The sequence below is a fragment of the Castanea sativa genome, chromosome 6 (assembly GCF_040712315.1).
Source record: "Castanea sativa cultivar Marrone di Chiusa Pesio chromosome 6, ASM4071231v1".
Classification (NCBI taxonomy): Eukaryota; Viridiplantae; Streptophyta; class Magnoliopsida; order Fagales; family Fagaceae; genus Castanea; species Castanea sativa.
The window spans coordinates 51234444-51253908 of NC_134018.1; the positions used below are offsets into that span (position 1 = coordinate 51234444).

Below are 19465 nucleotides of genomic sequence, written 5' to 3' on the forward strand. Positions count from 1 at the left end.
GTGCAACAAAAAAGTGACTCACAACTGGAACTCGCGAGTGGTGACTTGTCAAAATGAAGCATACGTGTGAAGCATGAAGGAAGTTGAAGAGTCAGGACAACTTGATCACTATTGGACAAAAAGTACAGTCTGACCTAGTCTGATAACTGGCGATTGGAACTCGCGACTCATCCCAATCGCGAAATGACTAGCCAGTGCACCCTATTTTGCTGAAAAATGATTTTTCATATTCTATCTCATACCCTACTATAAATATCCTTATACCCACAAAATGTATATGAGAGAGAGAACTTTCAAAAAGAATTTTGAGAGAGAAACCCTTGAGAAAAACAAGATTGATTCATCCACAATCTTATACACTTGATTCTCCAAATTCCTCTACCTCACCCTCTCCATTGTCATACCCAAGAAAGGATCATAAACCAAATCCTTATCTCACCAAATTCAAAGTTGTGAGAAGGTTCTTGGTGTTTGGGAAGCAGTTCAAGAAAAAACCAATTCATATTGGTTGACGCAATGGGCTAATTGCGGGATCCGGAAAGCTAAAGAAGACAAGGTTCGATGTAACCTTGTTGGAGCAAGAAGCTTGGAGGGCTTAGATGCATTGGGTAAATTAGACTTGGAATGTCTATTGCTATTCATGTATCTTAACTGATTTTCTAGTGGATCATTTACTGCTTGGAGAACGGTGAAGAGGTTTTTCATCGAGTTCTTCGATAACACGTGCCAATGTTATCTTGTATTTGCATCTCTCTTTCCCTTACTCTTAGCTTTTAATTTCTGCTGGTTGTGATTAACTAATGGTTTAGAGTAGTTTGCTAATTTGAGTATTGCTTATATTTCATATTCCGCACATATATTGTTTGAATATGCTTACTTTGGAAAATTTGTATTTAGGGGTCCAAACATTCACAAGTGTTTTATACACTAAGTGAGTTTTCAGCACTCATAACTCACGTATGGTTATCATTAGCTCGGTTGTCTAAGTCATATGATTGGAATTCTTTCTTTGTTAGGAAAATAATTTTATTTCAGCTGAAGATGTTTCTTGATTTTTTTTTTTTTTCATTTCCTATTTTGATTTGGACATGGATTTTAGTGGATGTTAATGTGTTTTGGGTAGTAACTATTAGCAGAGTGGGGCTACTATAGGTTGGGCTATGGTTAAATTAAACAAATATAACATGCCTCATCAAGCAGCCCAGTTTCTCTTTTTTTTCTTTTTTTCTTTTTTTTAAAACGAAATTATCACATTTGAACAAAGAAATGCTCAACCCTACAAATCCCTAATACCTCCTACTCATTGAAATTTACACAAGACTTTGTTCTACAAGTGACCACCTATCTTGGATCATATCCTTTTCTTATCACAACCTATTATTTATTCCACCATGTATCCATACAATTCCTTCCTAGCATTTCCTCTTACAATTGAATTCCAAACCTTAAAGAAGATCGCTTATCTCTACATTCATAAATTTGTATTGAACATGAACAGCTTCGCTATTATATTCTTCTTCTGCTTACAAGTCACTGAAGTATTTACTTTCAAGAAATATTTTCTCTACACTGGTTCTTACATTATTTTTTAGAGCCTAAAAACAAGAGTAGTCCACATTTCCACTTATAACATATTCAATAGCCAGATAGCAAGAACAGGACAAATATCCAATTGATCAAACAGTGCATATATATACACACATGCATACATGATTGAAGATAAAAAGATGGAAAAACAATAGATCGATAGACAAATTGTTTGAGTGCTAAGAAAATGTAAGAAAAAACATAACCCCATGAGGCCAGGACCCCAATAATTCCCAAAAGCCACGAAACCCGTCAAAAAAATCTAGCATAGGCATCTTATCTACAATTATATCAGCTAAACAACATAAAAATAAGAAGATTGAAACAAAACACACTTACATATTCAGCTTAAGTACATGAACTTTGAAAGAAACCCAATTAAAAAATTAAAAATAAAATAAAAATAAAAACCTTACTACTAAAAGTCTAAAACCAAATAGTTAGGCGAGACTGGAAAGAGAACGAAGAAGCTGAAGGGAACATGAAATAGAGCAGCTCGGATTTGGGAAAGGTATTAAAGCATTCATATTTGGGAATAAAAGTCGCTAAGGCAGAGCAAAGCAAAAAGATTTGGGAATTGGTGTCTGTGTATTGTGGTTTTTTTCTTTTTTTTGTCAATTGGATTGAGGTAATACCCAAACCCGACCCAAAAAATTCAAGTTTCGGGTAATATCCTGATTACACTTACTCATGATATATTAGATAATACTCAGACAGTTTCGGGTAGGATCCAAGTCGGTGTTGTGAAATGTTAAAGTACTCGCAAGTGTACAAACCATAACAAAGTATAATTTGACAAGAACGATGTCAAACCTACAGGGACTTAAATGAACGTAGGAAAATTAATCAAATCTTAACCAAATTAATCCTAATCTAGTTCAATAAAAATTGGTTGTTTGCAACTAAATATACTAAGAAAATAATTAAACTAAGCAAAGATAAAATATAAAGCAATAAAGAGATGTAAACAATCTAGATAAAGGAATTAAGGTTTTAGAATCTGCCTTGTTAATTCATATCAGCATATATTTATGATCATTAATTTTTCCCAACTACTACATGATAATCTAGAAATCAATCTTGCTACTATGGAAAATATTATCATTAAAACTTCTATTTAAATATCTAAAGCATATTCTTCTCCGCTTCTTAAGTATATAATCAAATCATCAATTTTATCTGTTGACAAACAAATCACAAGAGATATCCAATTTTATAATAAAAATAATAATAAACCAAGCATTCAATTAATTGAGATAAATTCTAAATCATGAGAAAAACATGACTGAACTCATATCTAGAATCTCATCTTAGTCAATTGATATGAAGCAAGAATAATTTAAATCATTAAAGAACAATTATTGTGGGAAAAATCAAATCACATAAACAATACTAATATTTCTTAACAAAGTTTCATCTTCAACCTTAATTATAAATTTAGCTACTCATAGTAATTAAAAGAAAATACAAAAATAAAATACTAAGCATTAAACTAGACAAATTATTAAAACTGTCATGGAAGAAAACCAAAGAGGTAGCCGCAACCTACATGTTCAGCCCCCAGCCGTCCTTTGAATTTTACCCTAAAAAGCCTTTAAATAGGTCAAGAAATCCTATTACAAGTTGAATTTCCCGTTTGGAGAAAATATCAGATTTTTAAGCTTCACTTAACCGACGATTTTAGCCCATTTAACGTCATAATTTAGACTTTTGGTAAACTACAAAGTTGTATCCCTTTAAGTTAACTTTCCAGCCCAACTTGAATCATTGCGATTGGACATTTAAGCCAAAAGTAATGTCAAAAATACTAACTGATGCGCAAACTGGAATCTTAATCCGAATTGGACTTGGATTCGATGCAAATTTCCTTTGATTTCTTGTTCTAATTGGACTTAAATTTAATTGGATTGGTCTTCTTTAACTTCATCATGGCCCTTGTAAAAGTAAAGTCCACTAGCTTTCTTTTTTGCACAAATCAACTTATTTAATTCCATTTTCCTACAAAAGACAAATTCACGCAAAAAGATTCAATTAAGCACAAAATTAATTATTCCAAAACTAAATATAAAATGCATGAATTAACTCAAAATAAGTATGATAATGTTTTCTAACAATAATATAAATATGCAAAATTAAGCTATTATCAATGCATATCAGTCGAGTACTCAATACCCATTGGGTTTGGCCATCCTTAGCTGCGCCAATATAAATTAGTCTCATAAAGATACAAATGGCCCAAACATAACATCTCTCTCTCTCTCTCTCTCTCAAATTACATTTTTCCACAATGAACCCATTTTACATTTACCTCCCTTGAACTACAAGAATGCATGATCGACCTTCTAAACAAAAACTCATGTAAAATTTTACCCCCTCCCGTCACTTTCTTAGTTAAAAGACAAATTTACCCTCTATCATATGTTAAATTTGTCTTTTAATGTTAAATTCCGTTTGACTTAACCCCAAAACAAACGACAATGAGTTAAGTATTATAGAGATAATTTTGGGAATCAATCTTGTATTTAGATAGTTCATAAGAGAAAGTGTGAATGAGGTATAGTCTAAATTGAAAAGGTGTAATTTTCCTCTCTCTTTTTTCACTAAATAACTTAAGTATCGAAGATTTCCCACTGAGGTACAACTCAGCGGTCTCTTTGATTAGTTTTGTTTTCTTGCAGATCATAGAAGATCGTCAAAGACTCCTAATTGGACGAATAACCTGACTGATGATCTTTGACGTCATTAAAAGGAATTGTGAACTAACCCGTAGATGTATTACCCACCACTGTAAAACGCAAATGATTAGTTCTAAGATCTCAATGTTACCTACCACTAGAGTCTAGAGATAATATATATGAACCATGTGGATTGACATATATTGAGATCAGCGAAACGAAATTTCATTAGATTATGACATGTTGGCTTCTTTCCATTGACTTTCATTAGATTGAGACATGTTGGCTTGTAGCATGGACTTAATATAGGGCATCCCTACATAGGAATTCACTGTTAATTTACCTTTGGTTAATACTAGAAATTTATAGTAGTTTCATGCAATCTAATTTTGTTATGGGTGCAGTTAGGTAGATCGTCCCCCTTATCATGGAGATGAAAGTTGTAAGATTGTTTGTTTTTGAGCCTCAAGTTTGAAGAAACATGAAACTTTCATGTTTGGTCTAACTGAAGAAACATGAAGACGTTGTCTTATCTCCAATTTCACATTTTCACTTAAGTGAATAAAGTTCATGTGTTGTCAACTTGTCATTATTGAAACGTCCAATATTTGATAATGAACCAATAATAAATTACCCCTTTTTTACTAACTTTTATAAAAACAATTTTTTTTTAAAAAAAAACGTTTTTTTATACTTTTAATAATACTAATATTTTAACTCTCACAAAACATAAAATTCAACAATAAACACATTTTTATTAGCGGTTTAGTAAATATTTCTAATCACATCAATAATTCTGAAAAATACTATGTTCGACAATGGTTTGATATCAACAATTATATCTCGTTTATGTCATATATATACTAATCTTATCACATGCGCTTTGTGCATACAATAAAGTTTTTTTTTTTTTTTGGTTTAGTGTTATAATGTTTAAAAGTGAGATAAAGATAGTATCTTAATTTTTAGGGTCTTTCTCTACATGATTTAAAAAAAAAAAAAAGTTATGTGTACGTGAGTTTAAAGTTTGAAATTTTGAATTTAAAATAAAGAATGGTAATTTAGATAAAGAAGATAAAGGAAAAGGTATGTGAATTTTTCTTTTAAGTTATTTGTACGCTAGTTTAAAGTTTGAAATTTAAAATTTAAAGTAAAAAGTAGTAATTCAAATAGAGAAGATAAAAGAAAAAACCTAAAACTTAGAAATAATAAATTACTCTTTTTAACCAATTTGTATTTTTAAATTTAAAATTATTTAACTAAAAGATAAGGGTATTTTAGATAATTTAAGAATTAGTGTGAGGATATTTTAGTATGCAAAATGATGAAACCCAAACAGTGAATTCTGTTATTAGTATATTAGGCTCATCACACACGCTTTGCGCATGTAATAATGCTCTTTTTTTATTTATTTAATTTTTTGTTTAGTGTCATAACGCTTAAAAATGATATATAAATAACCGTATTTTTTTTTTTAAGAATGAGGTAATGTAACGTTGAATAGTGTTTAATAATGAGATAGAGAACTATAAGAAGTTGAAACTCAATGGGACATTTAAATTTATTGATTGGGATAAGAATTGTGATAAGTAAAAAAAGTTTAAGATTTGAACAAAAGAAAGATAATATACATTAGTGTGGATGGATGAGGATTTGTGATAACTGTATAAAGTTTGGATAACAAAAATTTTGGAATGTAAAAAAAAAAAAATTATAGAAATTTCGGGATAAGAATGAGTAGTTTTTACTTTTTACATGAGGTAGGTTTTTTTTTTGGAAGCAATAATTTTTTTTTATAAAGAAAATGTAAGTATTTGAATTCAAATAGATAAAAAAAAAAATACAGATAAAAATAAAAAAAATTTGAATATAAATGGGTGGTGAGAATAACAGCTTTTTTCTTTTCTTTTTGTACGTGATATAGTAATACTGTTTTAACTTCTTCTTTTTTCCTTTTTTGTAGGAAAAAAAATTACACTAAAGGATCTGTTATTTCAAAATTTGTATGAGAATATTTTGGTACTCCAAAAATTGAAGATGAAACATGAGAATCTTCTTATTAATAGTGTGTGTATATATATATATATATATATATATATATATATATATATATATATATATATATATATATATATATATATATATATATATAGCCTCATCACAAGCGCTCCGTGCGTGTAATAAATCTTTTTTTTTTTTTTAGATAGATTTTTTTTTTTAATAGGAACTTGGGGTAATTTTTTTTTTTAAAGAAAAATGGGGTAGTTTTGGTTGCTAGACAGGGTAGTGGGAAGTTTTATAGAACATGGTTTAGTTTTATAAACATTGGTAGGTTTTTTGTTTTTAATTTTGTCAATTTATAGTTTTAACCTCATTTTTATGTTTTAGGAATAAGGATAAGTTAATTAAATTAAGGGTATTTTTGGAAGTGAAAAAGACAATAACTAACTTTCTGAATCCTCTTAATATATAGAAAATATTAATATATAGAGATGAGAGGATTCTCCTCTTTCAACTGAACTTTTATGTGGTTCAAAAATACCCACATTGATGAAGGGTAAATTCATTTAGAAATAAGGTCATAAATGTCAAATAAAAAATTTCATTTTGAATTCAAAAATAGAATTCCTAAAATTTAGGATTTTTTACCTTCACGTTTAAAAAAAAAATAATGTTACAACCACAAACTATTTTACAATATTTTTACAAACTATTGATGTGGTAAATTCTTATTAGTTCTTATAAGAGTGAGTTTTGTGTTCTAAGCCCAAGAAGTGATTGGATTAGGGCTCAGAGAGCTCAACACAATAAATTTGTAGAGAGTGAGCTTAAAACCTAGGCTTCAATGGATTGAGCAACGTGCACAGTAGATTAAGGATAGTAAGAAAGCAAAGAAAATTAAGCTGTGTGCAAAGAAAATCCCTCCTCGGCAAAGTCTGAGAAGAGTAGTTCTTAAATATATTTATTCAAACTTGGTTACAATTTCAGTTCTTAGTTGCTACAGTGTCTTTTTCCATTATTTTCAGATGATCCATTTCCCTGAAGGATCTTTTACATTATATAGCCTATTTCAGCTGATCTTGACCTTTCACTTATTGATTATGCAGGAAGCTATTCAAGTGCTTGTTCCATCAGACGCCCTTCTCAAATCTTTTGTGAGTTACGGCAACCAAGACAATACTATTCAGGGGTCTTCTCTACATAAATGCGACCAGGGGGTTTGGTGGGGTGCATTAAATGTGGTGGCAGCTACCACCCCTCCAATCATGTCAGGACTAACCCCCATCTCTGAAGTTCTTCCTCTATAGTGAGGCCTCCTCTGATGATGTGTCATTCACGTGGCCATGGCTCGCCTCCTTGGCCTTGCTATCTTAGGATATGGCCTTCTCGGAACTGCGCCGGCCTCCTCGGCATCAGGTATGACACGTGGCACTATTACCATATTAAATTTCTGTATCCCACAGTTCTAATATAGGTCCACCACTAACATTACATTTATGTTTATTAATAATTATTTAAAAATTACTAAAGTCACATCAGCAATTTATAAAAATATTGTAAAATAGTTTGTGTCTATAGCATTACTAAAAAAAAATTACAATTACTGCTTATCTTTAAAGTTTATCTTTTTTATTTGTTTTAGAAATAAAAATATATATTTATAAATTATAATAAATGCAAATTATTAACTTTTACTCAAAAAAACAAAAGAGTTTCTGAGCACGTGCGTGAGTGTGTGCTTAGAGACTAATATATATAAAAGAATTATCTTCTTTAAACTGAACTTTTACGTGGTTTAAAAATACATTCATTAATGAAAGGTAACATCTCTTAAAAATAGAATCATAAATGTCAAATAACAAATTTCATTTGAATTCAAAAAAAGAACTCCTAAAATTTAGTTTTTTTTTTTTTTTTTCCGGTTTCACGTACATCTTTTTATTCCCTAATATTTAGTATTTTTATTTATTTTTCATCTAAATAAAAGTAAAGCACTCCCAATTTAAAAAACAAAAATCTAGGGCTTTCCCTCATATTCATCTTATTTTTCCTACCCAAAATTTTCTCTATATTATTACACTACTTTCACACACGCTCAAAAAAAATTTACAGTTCTATCTTTTATAAAAAAATTATCATTATTATTTTTTTGAAAAATAAAAAAATATTTCCAAATTACATAATATATGCAAATTACTAACATTTACCCAAAAAAATAAAAATAAAAATCTCTGAGCAAGCACATGCTTAAAATTGATTGATTTAAAAAAAAAAAAAAAAAAAACTAGTATAAAATAAAGGTGGAGTTAATATTAAAAAGGAAAAAAAGAAAAAATAGGCTTGAAATGAAAAAATTAATGTGGACCCCACAAGGATTCTCTGATCTCAAATTATCTGCAAAAATGGAAGATCTTTTGATCATCACTGGATAACGTACTCCTGTTACACACCATAGATATCCCTATCCATACAGCGCTGGCCGCTTGGCGCTTCATGCTAACGTACGCCCTATGGTATATAAAACACATCCAAACCCCATTCGCCTGAAACCTTCGCTTCAAACCCGTGTACTATGCCGCCCCGGCGTAACCTAGCCAGATGGCAACAGAGCACGCTATCTTGCGCGGGCCAAGAATTGTCACTCAAAACCTAGACAAACAAACCTCTCCTCTCTCTCTCTTTCTTTCTCTCTCTCTCTCTCTCTCTCTCCTCTTGTGTGGTGCTTTTAGAAGGTCAATCATACACTATTCCTTCGCTGTTTCAGGTTCTATTGCTAAATTGCCCTTTGCATTTTTGCTGTTTGATAATAAATTTCCATGCTTTAATGTGGGTTCAGCTTTCAATCACAACAAAACCCATGTGCAATTTTCACCATTAATGTTCCAATCTAGGGTTTTATATTTTTTTTCTTTTCTTTTTTCAATATAATTCTTTGTTTATTGTGTATGGTTGAGTACCGCCCTTGTTAATGTGGTTTGGATTCCATTTCATGTGTTGGTATTGAGAAAATCTTGGTTGTGTAATGGGTAATGTTGAAATACCCAATTGGCTAAAAGGGTTGCCATTGGCACCTGAGTTTAGGCCAACTGACACTGAATTTGCTGACCCAATTGCCTATATATCGAAAATTGAGAAGCAAGCTAGTGCCTTTGGTATTTGTAAGATTATCCCACCATTGCCCAAGCCTTCTAAGAAATATGTGTTTTGTAACTTGAATAAGTCGCTTTCTAAGTCCCCGGAATTGGGTTCTGATGTGAATTGTCCGGGTGCTTGTTATTCGTCGAAAACGGGTTCTGGGGATGGTGGTAATGAGGGGGAGATGCGGGCTGTGTTTACTACTAGGCACCAAGAATTGGGGCAGAGTGTGAAGAGAACAAAAGGGGCGGCGCAGAGTCCGCAATTGGGTGTTCATAAGCAAGTATGGCAAAGTGGGGAGATTTATACATTGGAACAGTTTGAGTCTAAGTCTAAGGTTTTTTCGCGGAGCATATTGGGAATGGTTAAGGAGGTATCACCATTGGTTGTAGAAGCAATGTTTTGGAAGGCAACTTCTGAGAAGCCTATCTATGTGGAGTATGCAAATGATATTCCTGGGTCTGGATTTGGAGAACTGGAGGGTCAGTCTCGGTATTTTCATAGGAGGAGGAGGAAGAGGAATTTTTACCAAAGGAGTAAAGAGAACTCTGACTGCAACAATAATGAGATAGATAGTGTAACGGATTCCCCTAATGATGAGATTAAAGATTCTTCTGCCAAAAATGAACCTGATATGTCTTTGGAGACACCAAAGCCAACTACTACTTCATCAACATTGTTATCAGATGACACTTCACGATGCTCTAGGCGAAAGAGCTCAAGTGCTATTAATGAGATGGAAGGTACTGCGGGTTGGAAGCTATCAAACAGTCCATGGAACTTACAAATAATTGCACGGTCACCCGGCTCACTTACACGTTTCATGCCGGATGATATTCCAGGTGTTACTTCTCCTATGGTCTACATTGGTATGCTTTTCAGCTGGTTTGCTTGGCACGTTGAAGATCATGAGCTTCATAGCATGAATTTTCTCCATACTGGCTCTGCAAAAACTTGGTATGCAGTCCCTGGAGATTATGCATTTGCTTTTGAGGAAGTCATTCGCTCTGAGGCTTATGGTGTCAACATTGATCATTTAGGTATGTAATTTTTTTAGATGATTATTTAGGAAAATGTTTTGGGAGTTTACTAATTTGACAAACTCTAGCATATTTTTGCCAAACTGTAGTATATTTTTGCCAATTTTTTTTTCTTGGAATGTTAATTTGGGGTTTTTTATATTCACAAAGCAAAAAATTTAATAATGAAGGCTATATTTCTGTATTATTTATAGATGGAAAGGGGTGCTCTGTTTAAACAGTAACAAGGGTTCGCAATGTTTTTTGCTGGCATTTACCCCATCTTGCATGGCCACTTGTCAATAGATATGCCTGAATTGTGCATATCTGTGACTCAACATTGTTTCCATGTGATATGACAGTAAGCACAAGTGGCTGACTTGGTTGGACCGTGTAGGCTTTCAAATGATGAGCCACTACATAAGCCTTTTTTTTTTCTTTTTCTTTTTTTGTTATTAAGATTTTGAAGCATTCGTAGCTCTTGTTTTACCTTTTGGATGTAATTCTTTTTTTTCCTAATTATATTTCATTTAGCTAGCATGTTTATCTTTTTGCTGTATATATCATCTCTATCTTGTCATCAATTGATTTTTTTTTTTTTTATAAGTAATAAGTTTTATTGATATCAAAAAGGAAACACCCTAGTACACAGGGAATGTACAAGGGGACAACAAATCAAATACAAAAATTGCATGAATCTAGGAAATCAATAAAAGAAGGGAATGATTGGTTTTGTAAAGCAAACAACCAATCCAATTGTCATCAATTGATGTTTTACTTGATGAATGACTTACAATTCCATTTTTTTTTTCAATTGGTAATTCACACACGCAGTCAGTGATTATCCATTTCGACAGTAAAGATATGAGTGTTTGGTTAGGTTCAGGGCAGGGCTTGCGAACCATTGAGTCTCAATAGACCTTAAACTACTCCAAATGAGTGTACTTTTATATGTGGTTTAGGAGTTGTTAATTCTCAAATTGAATTGGAATTACGTCAAAAGGCAAGCAATTAAGGAAAAGCCATCCACGGGGTTCAAACTAAGGACCTTTGCATTTCAAACACAATGCTCTAACTTGTAAGCTAAGCGGTCTCACAAAGCAGGAACTGCACATGTTTAAGAATTTAGTAAGCTATTGAGATCTTGGCTATTAATCATTCATTCCTAGTTATTCATAATTGATATGAATATAGAATGGTTTCAAAAATTAATAATTAAATGAATAATATAGAATAGAATTTCAAATATATACCCAAAGAAGTACTTTGCATTTGCAGAATCTAAATTCAATTAGGATGTTCTAAATTGGACCTGCCACTTGAAGGAGGGTGATTTTTTAAATAATTTAAAATGGTGAAGCATTAATCAAAAGTTGGTCCCACAAATAATTTTGATTTTTTTGGCAATTTTGCAAAGTATTTAATTTGCAGTTCTGTCCTGACACAGCTGGAATTTACTGTCCAAAATTTGCCAAATTTTCATCGATTTTTTGATTTATTTTTAATAGAGGCACAGTTCTTAGTCTGGCCATTTTATTTTACTTTCTTTAATGTAGACAGTTCATTTCAATCTGAAATTAGTTTGATTTTATCACTTCTATAGCATTTTTGTAACTCAGGTCCAGTTTCTCTTATCTGCAGCTGCACTCACATTATTGGGCGAGAAGACAACTCTTCTATCACCTGAGGTAGTTGTTGCATCGGGCATTCCATGTTGTAGGTGGGTTGCTTTCTTTCTGATTAGCATTCTAAAATTTATGTGAGGGTTATACTTTTCTGTAATTGAAAATGTTTTAGGTTTGACTTATGGTGCTGAGTTGCTGTTTCTGTTCTTTTTTTTTTTTTGGTTGGAGCTGTACTCATGTCTGTTCTTATTTTTCCTTTAGGTTAGTACAGAATCCTGGTGAATTTGTCGTGACTTTTCCAAGAGCCTACCATGTAGGATTCAGCCACGGTAATTGCTTTATAGTTTTCATATTTTCATGATTCTTTAACTTATAAACTCCTGCCCTGAACATACTGATCTTACTGTATTAAAGACATACCACCTGGTGTATAGTACTTTGGAGAAACACATGTTAATCTAAGACAACCTAGAAGGTGGAAGTTCTGTAAAAATTTGGAGTGGAAGTTGGTTTACAAAATATGAATAAATTTCCATTTATGTTGTTTCTTGTAAAAGCAAAGGATTCAATTTTTTTGTGAGCAGGACCATTTTGGCTTGCAAATGAGCTGAAAATGTGTTGTTGGGCTTAAAATGATCAAAAGAATTAATTGGACACCTTACAACACTTCTGCCAAGTGACCTTGCAAGCACCTTTTTCTGCATGGCCATTGTCAATCCATTTCTGCCACTAATATATATTGTTTTATCTTCCCTTTCAACATTGGCATTTCTGATTGATGTCTGTAACAGTAATTTGTATGTTTATTCTGCTCTTAGAATCTCGATGTCTCAGTGACTAGAGTTAACTAGAGAGCCTGATTATAGGCTTGTTGCTATTACAAGAAGTTCCCTGGAATTTTTCTTTCAGAGTGTATTCATTTTTATCCTTTTAATGGATTATTATAGCCTTTCTTTTGTAAATTAGGTTTCAATTGTGGGGAAGCTGCTAACTTTGGAACCCCACAATGGCTCACAGTAGCCAAGGAAGCTGCAGTGCGCAGAGCTGCAATGAATTATCTTCCCATGCTCTCTCATCAGCAGCTGCTATACCTGCTGACCATGTCTTTTGTCTCAAGGTTAGCTCACTATAGTTCCTTCAAATATTCTGTTGATCCTAAGTGTAGTAACTGAAATATCCTGTCCACATTGCTTCTTAGACTGCTCTCTGAAGATCTATACAAGATAATTCTCATGAATGTTTATTGATTGTAGTGTTCTTGCCTAATTCCTCTACAAGATTAGATTCTCTTTCCAAATATTTGATGTTCAATGGCCAGACTCAGGCATCTGTGACCATCAAAGTTTCCAGCCATTCTTCTTGGTGGTTCACAACTTCTGAAACATGTTTACAGATGTTAATTTAATTTTTTCCAGGATAATATGTAAATTTATGTATTTGTAAAATAGTTTATGAATGTACTTCTGATTCTGTAAGAGTTGCAATTGTCGAGCGGGATTTCTTTTTATTATTTTGTTAGGTATATTTCAAAATATGCTTTAATACTGAATATGGGCTGGAAACTTTATAATTAGACTGGTCCTAATGAAATGAGTTGGGCCTTAATGCACATCTTGTGAAAACTGATAATTGAGCATTTTTGCTTTACTTTCATTTTACATATAATAAATTCTTTGAAGGGAATGTGTAATTGTGTTTGGTAATTGGAATTAGCTGAAATATGTAATAACTGTTAATTTTTCCTATTTATCCTTAAAAGAAAATGCTCTTCCTTTTATTTAGTGCATTAGAGAGTCTCTGTGGTGGCGGTTGAAACCACAAGAGTTTCTCTGTGGAGATAGTGTTGTTATAATTAATGTATCAGTTGTTGCTTAGGGCCATAGATGAGTAACAAGGGCTCAGTAGGCAGATTTCTACTGTACACTTCACATTTGAAATTGATACTTTGGTTGCATTTACCCTTACTTTGTGTGATGCTGCTTTTACATCATATGTTTTTACTTATTGTGTCCATAAAAATATCATGTGGATACCATATCTTTAGTTATTTCTTATGTTTGATTTGCTGGACTTTTGATGCCAGAGTGCCAAGATCCTTACTACCAGGTGTGCGCAGTTCTCGTCTGAGAGATCGTCAAAAGGAAGAAAGAGAATTGTTAGTAAAGAAGGCTTTTATAGAAGATATTCTAAAAGAAAACATTAAGCTATCTAATCTTCTTGGAAAAGTATCAACTTGCCATGCTGTTTTATGGAATGCTGATTTGCTTCCATATCCAAGTAGAGATTCTCAATTGCCCAGCATAGTTGCTACTGATTCTACCTCACCAAGAGAAAATGCTTCCCATATTCATACTGAAAACAACAATAATATTCAGAACGATCTGTTTCACGAGATGAACTTGTATATAGAGACTCTCAATGATTTGTCTCTGGATGGTGACGATTTATCATGTGACTTTCAAGTTGATTCGGGTACATTGGCATGTGTGGCTTGTGGAATACTTGGTTTTCCATTTATGTCTGTGGTACAACCATCTGAAGAAGCATCCTTAAAACTTGAGCCCATGGATCATCATTTGGTTCAAGGAGGCCCCAGAGTCTCAGGACCTGAGAATGCTTGTTCCTCTCCAGATTGTGATGGGTCTATTAAGAGCATTATTCCAGGTATTTGGTCTATATACTTTCTTGCCTGGTAATTTGCTCACATTTTCAATCACTTGTTTAATCTTATTCTGTCAAAAGTAAGTTGTCATTGAACTTTTCTGGATTATATGTTAAAGCCTTACTTCATTCTGTGACCATGTTGTGGCCTATCATATTGTTAGATTGGTTTGTCGTTGATTCTAGCATCTACATGTACACATTTACCACTTCTACTCGTATTTCTGGCAAGACCCCAAATCAGCTAAATTGTTGTACATAAAACTGTGTTAAAAAGAATTGTTGAAGAATGCATAGAACTAGTCTTAAGTCTCCACATAATATAAGTTGGGCTCCCATCTTATGGAGAGGTATTAGCAGACCAAACAACCATGGGGAAGAATGGCATTTTTAAATGTATCTTCAACTGGTGCCAGTAGCTTCTCATCAAAGCAAATAAAAACATGAAATTGAATAGGATTAATCCTTTCGACCACTAAACTCGGCCTCTTCAAGTGCTTTACTGAGTTAATTAATGCTTTGTTCTGCAGAGAATCTCCCTCCTGCTCCTGATGTTTCTCCACCACCAAAGGATCTGAAAATGTCACTCTTAACCAAATTTGACATGCGATGGAACACCTCTAGTAAATTTCTGAGGCCACGGATTTTTTGCCTGGAGCATGCCATTGAGATTGTGGAACTCTTGCAGCCAAAAGGTGGAGTAAACATGCTTATGATTTGCCATTCAGGTAAGATAGGCTTTAACTATGTCAATGATTTATGCTGCATATTACTGTTGTATACCCACCCCTAATTTTAAAGTTAATCACTTTCCCCCTTTTTTATTTTATGATATTTGATTTTTTTTTTACCTCTCTCAAGGATAAACCTGGTTTCTGAATGATGTTGAAATTAATTAATATCTAAATGAGACACATTCAGCTTTTGTTTAATACCCACTTTCTGTTTACTATGAATCTGTGACACATCTTTTTATTTGTCAACCAACCATTATGAGCATACATGCGCATCATCCAGATTTCAACAATAATTATTCTTCAATTTTCTTAATTTATGTAGACTATCAGAAAATGAAGGCACATGCCGTGGCCGTTTCTGAGGAAATTGGTAAACCTTTTGATTATAATGAGGTTCCATTAGATACTGCATCCCAGGAAGATCTGAACTTGATAGATCTTGCAATTGATGATGAAGAACATGATGAATGTGGAGAAGACTGGACATCAAAACTGGGTATCAATTTACGGTACTGTGCCAAGGTCAGAAAGAACTCTCCATCTATGCAAATACGGCATGCACTGACATTGGGTGGATTGTTCTCTGAAAAAAGTGTCACTTCAGAATGCTTGACCGTCAAATGGCGGTCTAGAAGATCACGCTCAAGAAAGTCAAACCATTCTTCCCATGGTAAAGTGTGCGACACAGCTCAATTAAAGAAGGATGAAGTGTTGGGGGGAAGGTCAAATGGCATCATTGTCAACAATGAAAAAAAACTAATTCAATATTCAAGAAGGAATCCTAAGTTAAAACTGGGTGTTTCCACAGGTGCAAGTACAGTTGATGCATGCCCTGGAAAGAATCTGTCAAAAGATGTTTCAGCTGCTACCTATGGAGACCGCAATAAGCAAAGTGGGAAGGCTACTGAAAATGACCTTTCTAACAAAGGAAATTCCAAAAGTGATGCAGGATTTGTTTTCTCTAGTGCTTCCGGAGTGTCTGAAATGCAGCATGAATCCTCAGGGTTTGCAGCTACCAGTGGTAGGAGCTTGAATTCTGCTCCATCCCGAATTGAAGATTCCCTTGCCTCTGACACACTAGTGGTTGTTGAGACACAAAGTGAGAATCACACTCTGGATGATTTTGACATTGATGGCAAAGCTTGTAATGTAGCAACATGGGATGGTTCTGAGATGCAACACAAGATCAAGAGCACTGATGAAACCAAGGAGGAGTGCAAGATAACTTATGCCGAAAAATGTGGTAGTCCACTTATCATTGCAACTGATGAGAGGTCTGGAATGCTGGCAGAGAATCGAAGTATGGAAAAAATCAGCATCACAAATGGGTCTTGTCATCTGGTTTCTGAAGGGGATGTTGTGATGAATGAGGTTTCTGATCTTTCTAAACCTCCAACTCCCCATGTTGCTGATCCTGTTGTGAGAAATTTTGAGGCACAGGTGGAAAATGTACTTCTGGAGGAATCTTGCGTCAACAATGAAGTGCAGCAAAAGGTCCATACCACCAGCAGAATTGAATATGATGGACCTCTTTCAAGTAATGTGGCACCAATCAACCGGCTTACTCTTGCTTCAACAGAAGGTGTTTCTTGTAATATTGCAGTGACAAACCAGCCTACTCTTGCCTCAATGCAAGAAAGTTGTGAAGGTCCCACAGAGATTCATGCTGCAGAAGACATTAGTATTGCCATGTCTTCAGATGCTATGGAGCAAGAACTTGAGTCTGAAAATGGAAGTAACGAGGATGAACCGGTTTCAAGTTATGTTACACCGACAAATGAGCCTACTCCTGCATCAAGAGAGATCCATTCCCCAGACAGAAATAATGAGCAACTTGTCTCAAGTTCTATTTCACCAATGGAAGTTAGTCAGCCTTGTGTATCACTGGAACAATGTCCTGAAGTTCCAAGAGGGTGCTCTGCTGAAGAAGACCTGCATGATGGTGTGACTTTAGAGGTGCAACAAGATATCCAGATCTCAGATGGAACAGATGAGGGGATGCCCGTCCCTAGTTTCATTACGCAAGTGGAAAAAGAGCCTGTAACTATCTCAGGGGGGGAATGTTACAAAGTTCCGAGAGGGATCGATGCTGAGGAAAATTTGAGTGATGGAGTGGCTTTATATAATGAAGTGGAGCAAAAGAGAGAGCTGACAAATGAAAATGATGAGGAGATTTCTGAGTATGATACACTTATAAATTCACCTAGTCCTGCCACAATCCAGAAATGTTCCAGAATCCAAAGAGACACCCATGTTGCAGAAAACCTGCTTCGCAAAGAAGTTTGTTCATCACAGGATGATAGAGAGCTTGAAAGCATTGAGTCCACTCTACTAGAACCCAGATCAAGCACAGACAAAAGAAGAAAAAGAAAAAGAGAAGCAGACCATTTGACAGAAAACAAGTTCGGTTGCAGTGACTTTATCAGGAGTCCATGTGAAGGGTTGAGGCCAAGGGCTGGGAAGGATGCAACCAGTAGATGTGGAATTGACACCAGTAAAATAGTTGAGGAGAAGTTGGTGCGAAAGAAGGTGAGCAAAGCTTCAGATGTTCCTCTTCCTCCTAAGAATAAAAACTCAACAGGGTCTCACAAGTGTGACCTTGAAGGCTGCCGCATGAGTTTCAAAACAAAGGCAGAGCTTCTCTTGCACAAACGCAACCGGTGCCCACATGAAGGGTGTGGGAAGAGGTTCAGCAACCACAAGTATGCAATGCTACACAAACGTGTTCATGACGATGACAGGCCCCTCAAGTGCCCATGGAAAGGTTGCACCATGTCGTTCAAGTGGGCATGGGCTAGGACAGAGCATATACGTGTGCACACTGGTGAGCGCCCATACAAGTGCAAGGTTGAGGGATGTGGCCTTTCTTTCAGGTTCGTATCAGATTACAGCAGGCACAGACGGAAAACAGGGCACTATGTGAACTTACCTGCCTGAAGATATGTCCTCTTTGTTCAAGCTGGTTTTGTAATATATAATATGGGTATAAGCAAGTGGGGCTTCTGAGGCCAAGGGTCACATGTAGTTTACATTGTTCTGGTTAGGTGTAGTGTTAGGCACATAGATTGATCATTTTGTAGGTGGGCATTCTCCAATCATTTGTATGCATTGATAGTTGAAAAGTCTTCAGGGTCTTGATCTCTCTGGATTCTTCGTTTAGGATCCAGCAGCATCATCAGCAGGAGAGGAAGCTCTCCCCAAAAAACAAAAACAAAAGAGAAATGCTACATGTTGGGTGGTCAAATCCTGGCTGGCCAAAATTGTCGGACCTACTAGTTTGGTTATCTAAGAAGATGATTCTCATTTTTTTGTACTAGTGAGGATAGATACTATGTTCTTTGTTGTCCCTTGGTAAATGGATGAAGGAGATGAATCGTGGTACTACATTACCACTCTTTGTTTGAGGGGTAATGATCAAACAACGATAGAGTTAAGTCTGTTCGAGATTGACAATGTGCCAAATGTAGATATGAAATGAATACTGACGCCTTTCTTTACTTTCTTCTCTCTTGTATTTTTCTTTCTTCATGGAGGAGACACATGAGATAGGTACCATTGATCAGGCTAGAAAAGTCCATTGCTATGCTTTTGTGGGTCTCTTAGCTTGTCTAGAGGCGGATTTGGATAATGTGCTGTGGGTTTGGATTGCTTTTTTTTTTTTCATTGTAGATTATGCTCAAAGTGGGTCTGAATTATTTTAATCTTTGACACAGCTATCCAAGAGAGACAAATCATTTTTGTCTTTGTTGTTTCAAGTATGAAATTTCCACGTATCACACTAAAATTCTTAGTCAAATATTTTAACAAATATTGTACGTTTCTTTTGCTAAGATCAAATCTTTAACAAACAGCAGCCCAGTTACGTCTTCCAGCAACCCACTGCTTTTCCAAATTTAGAAATCTTGTAACTATTTTTTTTTTTAATAGTAATTATTTTGAGACCTTATTTTGATTTTTTTTTTATATTAAAAAATTACTATATAATGTGCATTTTTAAGATGAAAAATGCTAAAGACGCAACTTGT

At 34.3% G+C, this 19465-nt stretch overlaps 1 protein-coding gene across 1 annotated transcript; it reads left to right on the forward strand.

Annotated features, from left to right (window-relative positions):
- Positions 1-8810: 8810 nt before the first annotated feature.
- On the forward strand, positions 8811-18937 carry LOC142639179 (lysine-specific demethylase ELF6). The gene is made up of 7 exons (XM_075813306.1): positions 8811-10438; positions 12059-12137; positions 12304-12371; positions 13009-13159; positions 14126-14706; positions 15234-15431; positions 15763-18937. The coding sequence occupies exons 1-7, from the start codon at positions 9286-9288 to the stop codon at positions 18375-18377; spliced, it is 4845 nt and encodes a 1614-aa protein (XP_075669421.1). The 5' UTR covers positions 8811-9285; the 3' UTR covers positions 18378-18937.
- The last annotated feature ends 528 nt before the right edge of the window (positions 18938-19465 follow it).